Source organism: Panthera pardus, unplaced genomic scaffold (genome assembly GCF_024362965.1).
Source record: "Panthera pardus isolate Hobbes unplaced genomic scaffold, ASM2436296v1 HiC_scaffold_13, whole genome shotgun sequence".
Taxonomy (NCBI): domain Eukaryota; kingdom Metazoa; phylum Chordata; class Mammalia; order Carnivora; family Felidae; genus Panthera; species Panthera pardus.
In genome coordinates, this window is record NW_026526688.1 from 192991363 (window position 1) to 193009003 (window position 17641).

The window sequence follows — 17641 nt, forward strand, 5'->3', positions numbered from 1 at the left end:
CAGAGCCCAATGCAGGGCTCAGGCTCGTGAACCATGAGATCATGACCTGAGCCAAAGTCGGCATGCTGATCTGATTGAGTCACCCTGGCGCCCGAGTGGTATCCATTTTAGAAGGGGCAGTACATGCGTGGGGGTGCCTGTGTGGCTCACTTGGTTAAGCATCTGACTTTGGCTCAGGTCATGATCTCATGATTCCTGAGTTTAAGCCCTGCATTAGGCTCTGTGCTGCCAGCTCGGAGCCTGGAGCCTGCTTCGGATTCTGTGTCTCCCTCTCTGCCCCACCCCTAGCCGAGCTCGTGCACGCACACTCTCTCTTTCTCTCTCTCTCTCTCTCTCTCTCTTAAGAATAAGCAATAAAAGGGGGGGGGAGTATGCTTTAAAAACAAAATCACACAAATAAAAAAGGAAACATTTCCATGCACAGACGTAAATAATTACTAAATTATCATTCAAAATTAAATTTGAATCATCTCTCAACAGGGGCAAAAATGTTGATGACAATGGAACGAACACACATGAAGAGTCCCCAATCTAGACGGAGGAAAATCTAACCTCGACTTGAAGCCCAGCAGCCAAATAGGAAAGGGTCGGCAGATTCACTGCCTTTCTGTACAGCAGAAGACAGAATACAAACAGCATTAAAAGAAAAATACAAACTGACAAAAATAGGCTTTCCACCAGTACTCCAGAGAAGAGGTGAGATGACACACAGTTAAGACACAAGGGCTCCAGCCAGGAAGCCTGGGTTCGCTCCCAGCCCTGCCACTTACTAACTCAGGGAGTTAGTGCTCAGGGAGCACTTACTAACGGGAAAATCATATAACAGCCCTCAGCCTCAGGCTTCTCATCTGTAAAATAGGATCATCACGGGACCTCCTGGGGCTGTAAGGAAGGACTCACTGAGTGGATACTCACATAGCATGTAGCACAAAGGCTGGGATTTTGTAAGTACCCAATAAGTACTAGCTACTACTATTAATTTATATAGAACTAACAAAAATAGTCAAGATATATGAACAGGCATCCAATAAAAATCATCAAGATATATGAACAGCCAGTTTATAAAAGAAATAGAAATATCTACCATGAAATATATAAACACGATTGGCCTCGCAACCAAAGTGCAAAATAAGCCGAGGTATTATTTCTTTATCAAATTGGCAAGAGCATTTTCATAAGTGCGAACATCCAGTGTTGGCAAGGGTATGGGTGAATAAGTAATGTAACAGATTCTGATGAGAGTGTAAATGGTGATCTCCTTTTGAATGACAAATGTATCTGTTTCTACCACAGTGTATTCAGCACTGAAATCTCATTTGTAGAAATGTATCTGTCCAAAGTGCTTCCACAAGCACGCAGCTGTATGTGAGCCCTGGGTGTGTGCCAGTGTGGGTGTGTGTAAGCATGTGAGTGTCTGTTGTGCACAGAAGCAACAGTTGCTAAGCAACAACATCTAAAAACAACCTAAATGTCCATCAATTGGAGATTGGGTAAAATGAATTACAGTACAGAGGAGATACATGAGGGCTTTTGAAAAAATATGGCTGTAATTTCTATCTACTAATTCTAAACGAATAAAGCAAACTTGCAGATTGTGTATGCGTACTTTTTAACACATGTGTTTATGTGAGCACGGGGCCATGTGTGGAAGGATTCTTACCGAACTGTTGACGACAGTCCCCTTTGGGAAATAACATGGAAATGGAGGACTGGAGAAGGTACAAGGTGACCTTCACTCTTTAAACACTTCTGTACTTGGCAAATAAGTACTTGGCAAATAAGCATGCAGCCTTTTTATAATTGGAAATAATGTAAACCTGGGAAGAAGAAGCTACCATAATAAGTTTTTTTAAAACAGTCAAAAGCAATAAAAATAAGAACAAAATAATATAGATGGGGCATCTGGGTGGCTCAGTCAGGTAAGGGTCGAACTTGGCTCAGGTCATGATCTTGTGCTCCGGTCTGTGAGTTCACGTCGGGCTGTGTGCTGTCAGCTCGGAGCCCGGAGCCTGCTTCGGATCCTGTGTCTCCCTCTCTCTCTCTGCCCCTCCCCTGCTCGCCCTCTGTCTCTCTCTCTCCTTCCCTCTCTCTCCCAAAAATAAATAAACATTAAAAAAAAAAGAATAAAACAACATAAAATAAAAATATCCACCGTATAAATAAAAAGAGAAAGAAAAACACAAAGAAGTAAAAACGGGCTCGATAGAGTTTTCTGGGTAGAAAGCACCTCCCCACAGTGAAGCATTCTGGGTCTTTCTGGGCAAGATAAGGCGACCTCTGAACAATGACAGCAGAGCCACGCACTGGCCTGAGACACGGAGGAGCCCATCCACCTGCTGCCATGGCCATTCCGTGGAACAAGGGCTGTGGCCTGGCTCCCTCTCAGGCCTCAGCCTGCTCTGCCATTCTCTAGTCCCGAATAATGCCCTCACAGAGAGCAAACACCTCCAGTTCAGAAGCAGGCTACCCTTGCTCTCAGAGTGGACAGATCAGGGAGCACAGACGGGCCCAACCTCGCAAATCAGTTTTTTTCTAGAACGCTGAATTGATCTAAGGAACGCTATTTTACGGGAACCTGAATTATCGTTAAGTGTGTAGATGGCATCAGGGCAGGTACCTGTGGCTCCTCACCACACCAATGCACCTGGCAGAGCCCAGGGCTCCTTCGCCCTGCACTCCCTGCAATGCCAGACAGCCCAGACCCTCACCAGAAGAGCCTAGGTCTCCACACCACCTGAGGCCGTCCCCCATGTAACCCAGCAGTGTGTTCTCGAGGGTGAACAGCTCCCGCTGGACCCATGCGTATTCGTGCACCAGCTCATTTGTTTTGCTCCAAAGGAGGGTCTAGGAAAGAAAAACACAACCTGTTATTGAGAGTAATTCAGTGAGTCAAAAAGCAAAAACAAAAACAAAATCCACATCTTTTTAAATGAGAGAAAGATAGAAAAGACCAGAGTAAAACCCCTAGAGTAAAAGTGAGCGTTGCTGAGTGCATCACTGTGTTCTGTGTCCATGGATGGAGGGTGTGTGTGTGTGTGTGTGCGTTTTGTAGGTCACATTATTATTTTTGGTGGCAGTGAAAAAAAGTCTGAAAGCCACGGATGAGAATCTTACAATAAACACAGAACTAGAGCACATCTGGAGGAGACATTAGGAAATTCCTAAAGTCATCTGCAAAACAATTGTGTCTACGTGCTATTTTCTGGGAGAAGTGCTCTTGGGTTCTTAAAGGGCTCCAGAACCCTGTTTCCTTCCCCAAATCTTTCCTATTCCCACAAAGAAAAAGGAGAGAAAGGAAAGAACAAATACAGTAAATTTTTTTAGGGTCCCTTGTAAAGGTCAAATACCAGAACAATCTTCAGACCATGGATCTATTCCCTTTTTTTTTTTTTTTAGTTTTAAATTAATTTTTTTTAATTTTTACTTATTTTTTTTTTTAATTTACATCCAAGTTAGCATACAGTGCAACAATGATTTCAGGAGTAGATTCCTTAACGCCCTTAACACATTTAGCCCTTCCCCCCTCCCACAACCCCTCCAGTAACACTCTATTTGTTCTCCATATTTAAGAATATCTTAATGCTTTTGTCTCCCTCCTTGTTTCTCTATTGTTTTTGCTTCCCTTCCCTTATGTTCATCTGTTTCGTATCTTAAAGTCCTCATATGAGTGAAGTGCTATGATATTTGTCTTTCTCTGACTAATTTCACTTAGCATCACACCCTCCAGTTCCATCCACATAGTTGCAAATGGCACCTTCTTTTTTTTTTTTTTTAAGTTTATCTCTTTATTTTGTGAGGGGGTGAGGGGCAGAGAGAAAGGGGGGGGGAGAGAATCACAAGCAGACTCCACACTGTTAGCACAGAACCCAACTTGGGCTCTATCTCATGGATCATGAGATCATGACCTGAGCCAAAATCCAGAGTCCCAGGATCAACCTACTGAGCCACCCAGGTGCCCCTCTACTCCTTCCCGATAGGAGGGCGTGGAGGGCGTGGTTTGAAGCGTGGGCCCCAGAGGCACGTGCCCTGTGAAACCAGCGTCACTACTTACAGCTGTCTGACCCTGGGCAGCCAGAGCATCACGAAACCTCACTTTCCCCATCTGTAAAATGGTATCGATAGTGACTGTAAGGAACCCGAGATGTGAGATGAAATGAGACAATTGCAAATAAAAAGTGCTTAGTCCCGGGTCTATTTGCCAAGCAGCTCTTCTGTATGCCCTGTGTCGGTGCACCTGGCCGGCTCTCTGGAATAACCCTAGCTCTCCACCGAGGGGATGAGAGGCTATAATAGGTGCCTGGCTCGGAGGCTACACAAAGATGATTTGGGGCGCGCTGAATTTTCACCTTAAATGCTGACTTGAGGAAAGTTGTACGCCATTCCACACTTGTTCCAGTACAGTCTATGTATAAACCCCAGGCCTCTCTGGCTCCAAATCCCAGGCTACCAACATTTCAACTGGTCACTTTCGTTTTTTTTTTTAATTTTTTTTCAACGTTTTTTATTTATTTTTGGGACAGAGAGAGACAGAGCATGAACGGGGGAGGGTCAGAGAGAGAGGGAGACACAGAATCTGAGACAGGCTTCGGGCTCTGAGCAGTCAGCACAGAGCCCGACGCGGGGCTCGAACTCACGGACCGCGAGAGCGTGACCTGAGCCGAAGTTGGACGCTTAACCGACTGCGCCACCCAGGCGCCCCTCAACTGGTCACTTTCAAGGCCACCAAACGTGAGCAGTCACTGACCGCCTAACCTCACCAAGTCTCAGTGTTCTCACCGGTAAAATGGGGGTGTTGACTCTTGACTTGTTTATTCTGCAGGGTGGCTATGAATTATCATCATCATCGTCAGAGGTCAAGGGAGAGTTTCGCAGTTATATAAAGTCGGGTCCTTTTTGTTTGGGTTGGTTGGGTTTCCCACAGGTTTGCTTTGCCTGATTTTTGGTCACGTCTCCTTCCACTTTCCCTGTCCCCGGTTCTCTCTTAATTTCCTTCCTCACATGTCCCAAATCCAGATGATATCCAGGTGCCGCAAAATCTCCACAGACGCCATCTCGGCCAACCACGCATACACATTAACCTCCAGATTTTTCTCCTCCCTCATCCTGGCCAAAATTTGGTCCTGTGGTCTCTTCCTTTGGCTTTTATCCTGTTTTGTTTTGTTGGGTTTTTTTTAATGTTTATTTTTGAGAGAGACAGAGACAGAATGTGAGCAGCGCAGAGGCAGAGAGAAAGGGAGACAGAATCTGGAGCAGGCTCCAGGCTCTGAGCAAGCTGTCAGCACAGAGCCCGACGCAGGGCTCGAACTCACAAACCGCGAGATCATGACCTGAGCCGAAGTTGGACGCTTAACCAACTGAGCCACCCAGGCGCCCCCTGTTTTTTGTTTTGTTTTGTTTTTTGCAGTTTATTTATTTTGAGAGAAAGAGTGCACGCACAAGTAAGGAGCAGAGAGAGGAAGTGAGAGAATCCCAAGCTGACAGCACAGAGCCTGATGCGGGGTCAATCTCATGAACCCTGAGATCACGACCTGAGCTGAGATCGAGAGTTGGATGTTAAACTGACTGAGCCACCCAGGCACCCTTTTTTATCCTCAGTTTTAAAAATCAATAATTCGGGGTGCCTGGGTGGCTCAGTCAGTTAAGCATCTGACTTTGACTCATGATCTCACAGTTCATGAGTCTGGGCCCCACATCAGGGGCTGTCAGCACAGAGCCCACCTCAGATCCTCTGTCCTCCCCCCTCTACCCCTCCCCTGCTGGTTCTCTAAATAAATAAATAAATAAATAAATAAATAAATAAACTTTAAAAAAAATCAATAACTCTATCCCGTTACCTTGTCACAAGGTACAGTTTGATTCGTCAGCTCCATCAATGGCTGATAGTCCTGTTCCGTGCTGCCGCAAGGATCCTTAGAAAGAAATGCATTTGTGAATGCCTTCCCTATCTTTTGGCAATCTTTATGTCTGTGAGACAAAACACGGAAAACAAAACAAAACATGAAAGGTTAGGTTTTGAACATAATTACCTGGGCACGTGTCATTTACGAAGCACGGGCTGCATGCCTAGAACTTCACGCACATCCGGACAGCATTTTTTAAGAGATGACCGTTATCCTCCCCACCCTGCAACGTCCCTGCCTCTCCCAGAGCTGCTTCTCCGGTTAGAGACACAGACAGTAATCAAACAAGCAAATAAGTTAACAAAATCGGTACGGACTATTCCAAGTATTCAGAAAATCAAGGGGGGGGGGGGGCGACAGCAGGATACAATGACCAGGTTAGGGAGGCTGGTCAGGACAGGTGTCCCTGAAAGATCATTTAAGCTAAGACTGAATGATGAGAAGGAGAACATTCCAGACGGAGGCTACTACAAGGACAAAGACCCTGAAATACACAGCTGCCACAGAAAGGAATAAGGAAAAGAGTGGTAAGAAATCAGGTCAGAAAAATAATCAGGCGGTAGATCACTTAGGTCTTTTGGACCAAAGAAATGATCTCAAATTTTACTCTAATTACTGGCAAGCCATTGGATCATTTTAAGCATGAGAGTGGTCTCATCTGATTTTTTTTTTTTTTTTTTTTTTTGAGCCACCACTAGAAAATTCTGAGCTGGCCCTAAAGATAGAAGTCTCTGAAATAGAATTCGGACTCTTCGTCCCCTCCAGACAGCCCCCAGCCATGAGGAGGCAGGTGGGTGGGAAAGAGCGGAGGGAGGAGGGATGGGGGCACAGAGAGGGGCTAAGAAGACAGCAGCTGAAATCCCTTCTGTTCCTGTTAGCAGGTGCACAGAAACCCATCATTTCCTCGGGACAAAGAGGTGGGTCTCCCCTGGGAGCGCTCAGGTATCACGATCAGGATAAACCCCAACCTTTGGGGGCTTAAATAAAACACATGGTAAATCCTTTCGGCACACTGCCCAGTACAGAATAAAGGTTCACGCAACATCAGCAATAATATTTCCTGTCTTTCTTTTTGGGCCCCTTGCTCAGACCTTGCTGGCTGTGAGCAGTCATCTGCAGCCCATAGAGGCAGGCGTGGCCCATATAACTCCTGGGCCAACTTAGGAATGGGGCTCATCCTCACAGGGCCCGGAAGGGCACACAGAGTTAGTATGTCCTGCACCTGGGGTGGTGAGAACACCCGGCCCCTTGGGGGTCAGATTAGGGTGCAAACCCAACCCAGAGGGCAATAGTACTGCCCATCCCCTTGTCCGCAGGCAATATGATTGTCTCCTTGATCTTCCACTCGTAGTAAGAATCAGCGTGTAAAATGTAATGGCTTTGATATGCAAAAGCCACAGGACAGAATTCCAGATCAGTCATCCGGTAGCTGGGTGGGCTGAGGCAATAATAATAATAATAATTTCGTAGTAGTAGTAGTAATAAACAATGACAACAAAAGGTAGCATTTATTGGGGGCTTAATATATATTGCACATACGTATCTCATCTAATCTCCTATCATTTCTCTGAGCAAATGTATCAGTATTTGATTCAACTTAGTAAGACCTAAAATTGCAGGGACGCAACAGAGAATTTTATTTCTTGCTCATATCTCAAGCTCAAGGCCAGTATCTGGGATTTCTATGACATTGCACATATCAGAGACCCATCTGCTCAGTCCAAAATGACTACTTCAGTTCCAGCCACCATGACTACATTCCAGCCAACAGGAAAGGTTAAGGAAAAGAAAGAGGAAGAGAAAGAAGGAAGAGGAGGGGAAAGCAGCAGCAGCAGCAGTGGGCACGTGGGCTGCTTCTTAAGGACAGGCTCTTAGAAGATGTTCTATTTGCTCTCATCTCATTTGCTAAGATGTTATCACAGGCCACACCTAGCTGCAAAGGAAGGTGCGAAGCAATCTTTCACCTTGATGGCCATTGCAGAGCTAAAATCACTACTTCGATTCTAGAGAAGAAAGGGCCTTGGTCACAGGGAGATCCTACCGTTGTCCCATTTTACTGATGAGGAAACTTGAAGGCTGCAAAGTTATAGAACCGGTCAGAGGTCACAGGATGAGTGAGTGGGAAAGCCGGGACAGGTCCCAAGTCTGTGTGACCCTGAAGGTCAGGCTCCCACCACCCTACTACAGCGTTGCCTTGGAAGGCAGGCTAGAAAAGCGCTCCAGCCTCAGTTTCCCCATCTGTGAAAGGGAGGTAATATCACTTCACTCATGGGAGGTTCGAGAGAATTCGATGAGCTCACACACAACACCTGCAGGCTTCGTGGAGGGCTCTTTCAAGCCGAGATCCCTCTACTCCCCAGTCTGCACAGGACATTTCAACTGCCTCATGGCTTGCCTTCCAAAGCTGGGCCAGGAAACCATACACTGGCTTTCTTCATACACTGCACATTTCAAAGAAAACGGGTTATTGCATTATGTACTTCAATGTCAATCAAAACGTATGGGGCACCATCATGGCAAGTTTAGAGAAAAAGTGTTTGGTGGCTATGTCACTTTGGGGGATCATGTTTTACTTCCATTAATTTAATTCAGTGGCCTTCTCAACAATGTCCTGTTCCGGATTCCAACTCCCTCATACAATTCTTCTACCAGCATCTGCAGAACTTGGGGCAGACAAAGGCTGGAGGGGGAGAGATGTCTCCCTGAGATGAAGAGCAAGAGAATTTTCCACTACAAAAAAAAAAAAAAAAAAAAAATCTGGCAGGAAAGAGAAATGAACGTGCACCAAGAACCCACTGTTTACCAGATGTTTTTATGAACATGTTATGTAATCACCAAAGATTTGATGGAGCCTCCGGGAGAACTCACGAACCTCTAAAATTATTTTTATGTTTCTTAGGTATGTAGACCCCCAGCTCAGGAGACACTACCTTCTGGGCTCAAGGATCCCCAGGTTGATAATAATTTAATGGAGCTCCTTGTCTAGAAGGAGCAGAGTTCTAGAACATAAGCTGAAACAGACGTGAGACGAGTTTATGATTTAACTGCCTTCCCTTTCTCTGTCTCAGAGATCACAGCCTCCTTGTGTCCACAACTGAGAGAAAATGAGGAGGAGCAATCAAAAGTCTGGGGTCAAGCTTTATGAAGCTACTTTTTTTTTTAATGTGTTATTTCTTTATTTTGAGAGATAGAGAGAACACAAGCGCAGGGAGGCGCAGAGAGAGAGGGAGGGAGAAAATCCCAAGCAGGGTCCGAGTCTCAGCACGGATCCCAATGTGGGGCTCGATCTCACGACCTTGAGATCATGACCTGAGCTGAAATCAAGAGTCAGATGCTTAAGTGACTGAGCCCCCCAGGAGCCCCTGAAGTTTCTTTTTATCCTTAAACTCAAAAGTAAACATTGCACCCTGGATGTGCCAGTCACCGTTTTGATCGGCATAAATACATATATAGAATTAAAAAGGCGTTGGGATGGCACTATAGGGAGGTGTCTGCAGTACTCATTTATAGACGTCAATGCGGAAAGGAGCCTCAAGTTCATTAGTGTGGCTTCTTTGCAAGAATCCCCCGTGTTCATGTTTGTTCCCCGGGGTAGAGCACCGTTCCATCAGATCAAATGATAGCCAAGCCAAGCTGCTCCGAGTAAATTGGCCGGTTATAAGAAACAGGTGGCCTCAGGAACGTCTGTGTCCAACAGAGATGGAGGTGCGCCTCTGACTGAAGAGGCGGCATGGGGGGCCCCTGGGTGGCTCAGTCGGTTGAGCGGCTGACTTCACCTCAGGTCACGATCTCACTGCTCATGGGTTCGAGCCCCACGTCGGGCTCCGCGCTCACAGCTTGAAGCCTGGAGGCGGCTTCAGGTTCTGTCTCCGTCTCTCTGCTCCTCCCCTGCTGACATTCTGTTGATCTCTCTCTCTCAAATATAAGATAAAAACAACATAAAAAAATTGAAGAAGCAGCATGGAAGGAAGAGCCATTTCTGGAAGTTGTTGTTTTGTTTTGTTTTGTTTTGTTTTGTTTTGTTTTTTGCATTAAAAATGGCTCTCCATTCCAAAATGGTGCTACTTCCAGGCAGACCTGCTGCCTGGGATAGAGACTGTGAGCCCCAGGGCTATTCCCAAGAGCTGTCTGTGCCCGGATCAGACTGTGGGAAGTCATCGGGTCCTGTGGCTCTCAGCTCTGGCCACACTTGACCATCACCCGAGAGCTTCGGAAAAGACCGACTCCAGGCCAACCAAGTCAGAATGGCAAAGGTGGAAAGAGTAGAACTGAGAATTTTTCAGAAGCCTCCCCTTCCCCCTTCCTCCCAGGGGAACTGCACTGCCACTTTCTATCTCAGTGAATTTGACTACTGTGGGTACCTGTCTTTCCATCACCGGCTGATTTCACTTAGTGCAATGTCCTCACAGCTTACCCGTGATGTAGCAGGTGTCAGAATCCCCTGCCCTTTCAAAGGCTCAACAACATTCCACTGTAGGCTTACACGTCATTCTGGGTATCCGTTTACCCACCGTGGACACTTGGGCTGCTTCATCACCCACTCTTTCCTTCCACAAATACTTCCCGGGGTCCTACCGAGAGCCTCCCACCAGGCACAGAGCTATCCTCAAGGCACTCAGATGATGGTTGAGGGCAGAGAAAGACCAGAACTAATTACAATCAAAGCACCGGTGACTTTTGCCCAAGGCACTAAAACTTGAAAACACAATAAATAGTGGAACATTTTCTAATTCTCTACTACAGAGGATAGGCACGGGATTTAAAACCACACAACAAAAACAAAAACTCCTTGATTAAATGTTAAGCAGTCTTCTTTTTTGAAAATGATTTTTCTTTGTGGGCTCCCCTGTTGTTGTGGCATGCAAAATCTATCTATATTTGTAACCGCCCAGGGTTTCTATGTGCCCCCTTTCTGGCTTCGCTGCCTTTGATGGGTTCCAGAGATTAGAGCTGTGTAGCCAACAGAAGGGAATGGCGTCAAAAGGTGTCTCTGCTCAGTGGAAAACAAAGCAGCCTTTGAACAACGTATTTGTACAGAGCTTGGAATCACTTGGGGGATATTTATTTTATGGTAAGTGGTGAAAGGAGACCTCACCTTCTAGAAAACAGGAAAAAGATGCACACCAAACTGGTAATTGGGGTTGTCTCTTGGAAGAAAAATAAAGGCAAATTTCCACTTTCACCTCATATTTTTCTGTATTGTTGGTTTACGATAAAAATGGATTATCCAAGGGGTGCCTGGGTGGCTCAGTCGGTTGAGCGACCGACTTCGGCTCAGGTCATGATCTCACAGTTTGCGAGGTCGAGCCCTGCGTCAGGCTCTGTGCTGACAGCTTGGAGCCTGGAGCCTGCTTCGGATTCTGTGTCTCCCTCTCTCTCTGCCACTCCCCCTCTCAGGCTCTGTCCCTCTCTGTCTCAGAAATAAATAAACATTAAAAGAAAAAATTTAACAATGGATTATCCAAGCCAGCCAAAAAGGGGGGAAGGGAAGTTCAATTTTTTTAAATGAAGATATAGCAAAATCACAACCAATTTTTTATTTTTATTTATTTTTTTTAATTTTTTTTTTATGTTTATTTTTGAGACAGAGAGAGACAGAGCATGAACAGGGGAGGGTCAGAGAGAGAGGGAGACACAGAATCCGAAGCAAGTTCCAGGCTCTGTGCTTTCAGCACAGAGCCGGACACAGGGCTCGAACCCACAAACCGTGAGATCATGACCTGAGCCGAAGTCCGACGCCCAACCGACTGAGCCACCCAGGTGCCCCACAACCAATTTTTTAAAACTAAAAGGAAAAGAAACCACGGCAATCAAACCATGTTTGTTTGTTTGCTTGTTTGTTTTTTGAGAGAGAGAAATAGACAGCAAGCGGGGGAGGGGCAGAGAGAGAGGGAGACACATCCCAAGCAGGCTCTGCGCTGTCAGCACAGAGCCGGATGAAGGGCTCAAACCCACAAACCGTGAGATCATGACATGAGCAGAAGTCAAGAGTCAGACACTCAATCAACTGAGCCACCCAGGTGCCCCTCAAACCATGTTTTAAAATAGTTATATCTGGTTGTGAGGAGTATAAGGTTGCCTTGTAATCGTCCCATCCTTATACTTTGACTTTTCCTACAATAAACATATATTACAATAGCGATCATAACAAAACTTTTATTTTCTTTTAGAGTAGCTTGAGTAATTAGACCAAACACTTGAGAATCTTGGGAAGCTTAGGACTTGGGTTTAAAGAAAACATACCACCTTAGGAATTCCTGTATCCAGCAGAGACAGAAGAGGATCTCTACTCCGTCACCACCCATCATTTCTGCGCCCTCCCTCACATCTGCTAGCTACAAAGTGTCTTTTCTACCCCTCATCCTGTTAAAAACAATAGCATGTAATCAGGCAAGATGCCCTGGCCCCACCACTCAAGGCCCAGTGATGTGATATATGAGGAGGGGTAGGGGTTAGGGCCACAGACTTTTTCCAGTGGAACTGTCTCCACTTTAAAGACTTTCTTGCATCCTCAAGCAAGACTGGGTTGTCAAATCACTCCTCATCACAGATCATACTCAGAGTCAGATTTGATGAATCATATCAAGGAGACAAGTCATTGAGAGGCTCAGTCAAAGGAAGGGAGGGAGGGATGCCACTTCCTATATCGCCCCTGGTGTCCTGCCTGCCTTCCTGCATGAGACACATGCTTTCTGGCCCAGAATCACGGATAACACCATGAAGTGACCTTTTGGGTTCTATAGGGTTCGTTACACAACGAGAAGGATTAAAAGGATGAAATATCTCCATTTTATTCCCCAGAGAGTTCCACTGCTTACATGACTTTCAAGGGAATCACGCCTCACAGATGATGAATCAATTTTCTCTAAGTCATCTTTAACCAAGGACGTCCTGTTAAGGGGATTCACAACATAGGCTGCTTCGTTCTAGCAAATGGCATTAGTCTATCTACCTGGAGGTCCAGTTGACCAGACCATTAGCCCACTCGCTTGCCTTCTTTCTTCCCCTCAGGATCATCCCTTCTTCCAAAATTAAGTAAAGCCATCACAGCCCAGCTGCTGTAGTTCCTTCCTCCTGGGGACCCAGAGAGCACAAGGTTATATATGGAGATGTTGGCGATGAAAAAGAGAATTGTGTTGGCCTGGTGTTCTCCTGTTGAACATAATTCAAGGGCACCTGACATCAAATAAAGCCTCTCTGTGACCCTGAGACTGTGATGTCAACAGACAATATCCACAACACACACACACACACGCACACACACACACACAGACCAAATATCCTTGTATCGTAGTAAGTATCAGTGGCTGCTCCCTCTTTACCAGTGACAGCTTTGGCTTTGCTTCATGCTTGCAGCCTGGCAGACCCTATCACAGAATGACCCCCTTGCCCTGTGCTCCCTGGCAGCATCCAGGCAAAGCCAGCCTCTTTCCCCCAAAAGCTCATAAAACAAGCCCCAATCCTATCAATCCTTTCTAACATGCTCACACTGAACCCTCCCCTGCCCTGGGGGCCCTCGTACTAAGGCTCACTCTTGGAAAGAGAGATGAAGCCCATCTTGTTCAACTGCCCTGTGTTCCTGGTGGTCTTGGGCTGAGGGACAATGACAGTAACCTCCAATCTTGAGAAGGATATTCAAGAATCAGAGGGCCTGTGAAAACCAGCATGCCTTAATCAGTGTTTATGCTTGGCAGAAGCTCCAAAAGCAGCTTCTGGAAGACTCGATTTGTTAGTAAGAAAGTCTGCAGGCTGAGCTGGTGTCTTAGCCATGACAGTATTTCTCTGCCTGCCTCCTTAGGATTCAAGGTCAGTGGCACGTCCTCCCCCTTCCTACCACTCTATTCCTTCCAGCAGACCCCAGACGGTTCCTCAGTTGCCCTATCCCCCATGAGTCGACCCTTCTTGTTGGCTTCTCCCCCCTTCTCCCTACTTCTGACCTACCCTGGCAGTTGTCTCCAGGAGCCCAGAGGCAGGAGGGAGCACTCGAAAGAAGAAGGAAAAGTGTATGACCACCACAGAGTGCTCCCCATGTGCCAGGCACTGTGCTTACTCCTTAACTCATACTATTTAAATCTCACACTAGCCCTGTGGGGAAGTTCCTATCATTAGAGCTACTGAAGCTCAGAGTTTAGCAACAAGACCAACGCCGAACAATTAGCAAGGGGCAGACCTATCTGACATTCCAAACTCCACTCTTTCTCTGAACAATGCTGCCCCCCACAGGAGGTGAAGTTGTTCCTAACAGAAATGAGGACCTAAGACCCCAGAGGGGCTGTCCTTTCCCTAGATCGCATGCAAAGGTACAGATCAGAATAGACACTTGTTTCCCAAGCGAAGGGATAAAGCCAATAGGGTACAGGGGATGGGCAGAGAGTTAAAGTCTTATACCAAGGTGAAAACCAAGTACATTTGGTGGTTAAATCTGTATGTTGTCAGCCTACTTCACACTTCCTAACTTGGTGCTGTCACCTCTCAGGATATGCTGTCATCCTTCCCACAAATAATAGTTCTATTTCAAAGTCCCCACCAATAAAGCAACATCAACTACGTAATATGTTGCTCCCCCAAGAAAGCTCTCACAGCCTAAAATCCTCATCCCTAAAAACACTTAGATCTCAAGGGGTAGTTACACTCATTCTATAACTTTTCCTGCCGTGAAGTCCTGCAGGGAACATTGTCTTGGCCCAAAGAAAACACGAGAGCCCGTTAACTCAGTGGTTAATTCTTTAATTTGAGACTGAGGGAGCCTGAATTGAAGGCAAAGATTGCCACCTTGTGGGCGAAGAGAGCAACCAGCAAGATTCCCTGAGGAAGTCAGAATTTTGCAAGTAGGGTGTTAAGACAGAAGAAGACTCTTGGGGCTCCCGGCTGGCTCAGTCTGTGGATTCTTGATCTCGGAGTCAGGAGATCAGGTCCCACATTGGGCATAGAGCTTACTTAAAAAACTCTTCAGGAAAGAGTATCCAATGGAAAAAAGACAGTCTCTTTAGCAAATGGTGCTGGGAGAACTGGGCAGCAACAGGCAGAATGAAGTTGGACCACTTTCTTACACCATACACAAAAATAAACTCAAAATGGATGAAAGACCTAAATGTGAGACAGGAAACCATCAAAACCCCAGAGGAGAACTCTTTGACCTCAGCTACAGCAATTTCTTGCTCAACACATCGCCAAAGGCAAGGGAAATAAAAGCAAAAATGAACTATTGAGACCTCATCAAGGTAAAAACCTTCTGCACTGCAAAGGAAACAATCAACAAAACTAAAAGGCAACTGACGGAATGGGAAAAGATATGTGCAAATGACATATCAGATAAAGGGTTAGTATCCAAAATCTATGAAGAACTTATCAAATTCAACACCTGAAAAACAAATAATCCAGTGAAGAAATGGGCAGAAGACATGAATAGACACTTTTCCCAAGAAGACATCCAGATGGCCAACAGACACATGAAAAGATGCTCAACATCACTCATCATCAGGGAAATACAAATCAAAACCACACTGAGATACCACCTCACACCAGTCATAGTGAGTCATAAAATTAACAATTCAAGAAACAACAGATGCTAGCGAGATGTGGAGAAACGGGAACCCTCTTGTGCTTTTGGTGGGAATGCAAACTGGTACAACCACTCTGGAAAACAGTGTAGAGGTTCCTCAAAAAATTAAAAAGAGAACTACCCTATGACCCAACAATAACACTACTAGAAATTTATTTAAAGGATACAGAAGTGCTGTTTCATAGGGGCATATGTACTCCAATGTTTATAGCAGCACTTTCAATAGCCAAATTATGGAAAAAGCCTAAATGTCTATCAACTGATGAATGGATAAAGAAGATGTGGTTTATATATACAATGGAATCCTACTCAGCAATGAGAAAGAATAAAATCCTGCCATTTGTAGCAACATGGGTGGTACTGAAGGGTATTATGCTAAGTGAAATAAGTCAGGCAGAGAAAGACAGATATCATATGTGTTCACTCATATGTGAAACTTGAGAAACTTAACAGAAGACCCTGGGGGAAGGGAAGGGGAAAAAATAGTTACAAACAGAGAGGGAGGGGGGCAAACCATAAGAGACTCTTAAATACAGAGAACAAACTGAAGGTTGATGGAGGAGGGGATGGAGAAAATGGGTGATGGGCATTGAGGAGAGCACTTGTTGACATGAGCACTGGGTGTTGTATGTAAGCAATGAATCATAGGAATCTACCCCCAAAACCAAGAGCACACTGTATACGCTGTATATTAGCCAACTTGACAATAAATTATATTTTAAAAAAATCTTCAGGAAAGCTTAGAAGTCACTAATTCCATTAATCTGGCCTGAAATGCCTGATATGTTCAAGAAACAGCAAAGAAGCCAGTACGGCTGGTGGCTGGAGCAGAGAAAGCCAGGTGGACAGTAGACAGAAAGGAAGGCATAGTGGGTGGGGCTCCCAGAGCCATTGTCAGGAATGGAGCTTCTACACATGGAGAACCGTGGAGCCATAGAGGATCCACAGCGCAGGAAGCACATGACATTACTTAAGTTTCAAAGGATTTCTCTGACAGCTTCAGTGAGTATAGTCCGAAAGAGGAAGCTAGACCAGTAATGTGAGCAAGTAGCTGTGGTGATGTGGACCAGGGTAGTAGAAGGAGAGATGGTAAGAAGTGATAGACTCCCTTTAGCCTTAAATTTCCTAATGGATTAGATGTGTGGTGTTAAAGAAATAAGGAGTCGATAATAATTCCAAAGTTCGTAGCCTGGGACACTGGAAGGATGGAGTTGCCATGAACTGGGATGGAGAGGTTTAGTGGGGATGGCATTGATCAGTTCTGTTTCAAACACGCTGAGCTTGAAGTTTCTATTAGATGTGCAAGTGAGGCTGTGGACTAAACAGACGGGTGTCTGATCCTGAAGTTCAGGAGAGAGAAAGCCATGAAACTACCTGAGATCAGCAACCAAAATACAAAAGAGAGAAGATGACCAAGGATTGAGCCTTGAGGCAATCTGACAGAAGAGGTGGGGAGAAAAACCCAATAAAGATTGGAATGTAGGACAATAGGCAGGAGAATGGGTTATTCTGGGAGCCAAGTGAAGAAAGTGTATTAAGGTGGTGGAAGTGATGGACTGTGTCAGATGCTCTTGATTAGCCAAGGAATATGCAGACTGAGAACGGACTGTCTGAATTATCATCAAGGAAGGGCTGTTTTAATTCCAAATGCAATGACACTGAGACTGCTGGCCTTTTAACTTAGACTTTCCAGCCTCCGGAATTGTAAGAAATCAATTTCTGGGGGCACCTGGGTGGCTCAGTCAGTGAAGTTGTCCAACTCTTGATTTCAGCTCAGGGCATGAACTAACAGTTTTGGGAGTGCAAGCCCCACATCAGGCTCTGCACTGGCAGATTCTCTCTCTCTCTCCCCCTCTCTCTCTGCTCCTCCCCAACTCACACTGCCTGTGTCTCTCTCAAAATAAATACACTTTTTTAAAAAAAGTAAAAAAAGAAGAAGAAGAAGAAAGAAATTTCTGTTGTTCATTAGTCATCTGATTTATACTGTTCTGGTATAGCTGTCCAAACAGACTAAGGCATGATCAATTGATTTTTAGCAAAAGTGTCAAAGCAATTCAATGGGGAAAGGAAAGCTCTTTCGATAAATGATGCGACAGCAAATAGATTTTCATATGTGAAAGAAAACTGAAACCTACCTTACTTCATACCCTACACAAAATTAACTAGGAGTTGAGGACAG

The 17641-nt window shown here is 45.3% G+C and overlaps 1 protein-coding gene across 1 annotated transcript in view; it reads right to left on the minus strand.

The window, feature by feature from the left end:
* The window catches only part of CD38 (CD38 molecule), a 57342-nt gene that overhangs the window by 12491 nt on the left and 27210 nt on the right, over positions 1-17641 (minus strand). Inside the window, exons 2-3 of the mRNA XM_019453658.2 lie at positions 5835-5964; positions 2709-2844 (exon numbers count right to left, since the gene is read on the minus strand). Of these exons, the coding sequence (XP_019309203.2) occupies positions 2709-2844; positions 5835-5964 (266 nt within the window). The remainder of the gene's footprint in view (positions 1-2708; positions 2845-5834; positions 5965-17641) is intronic.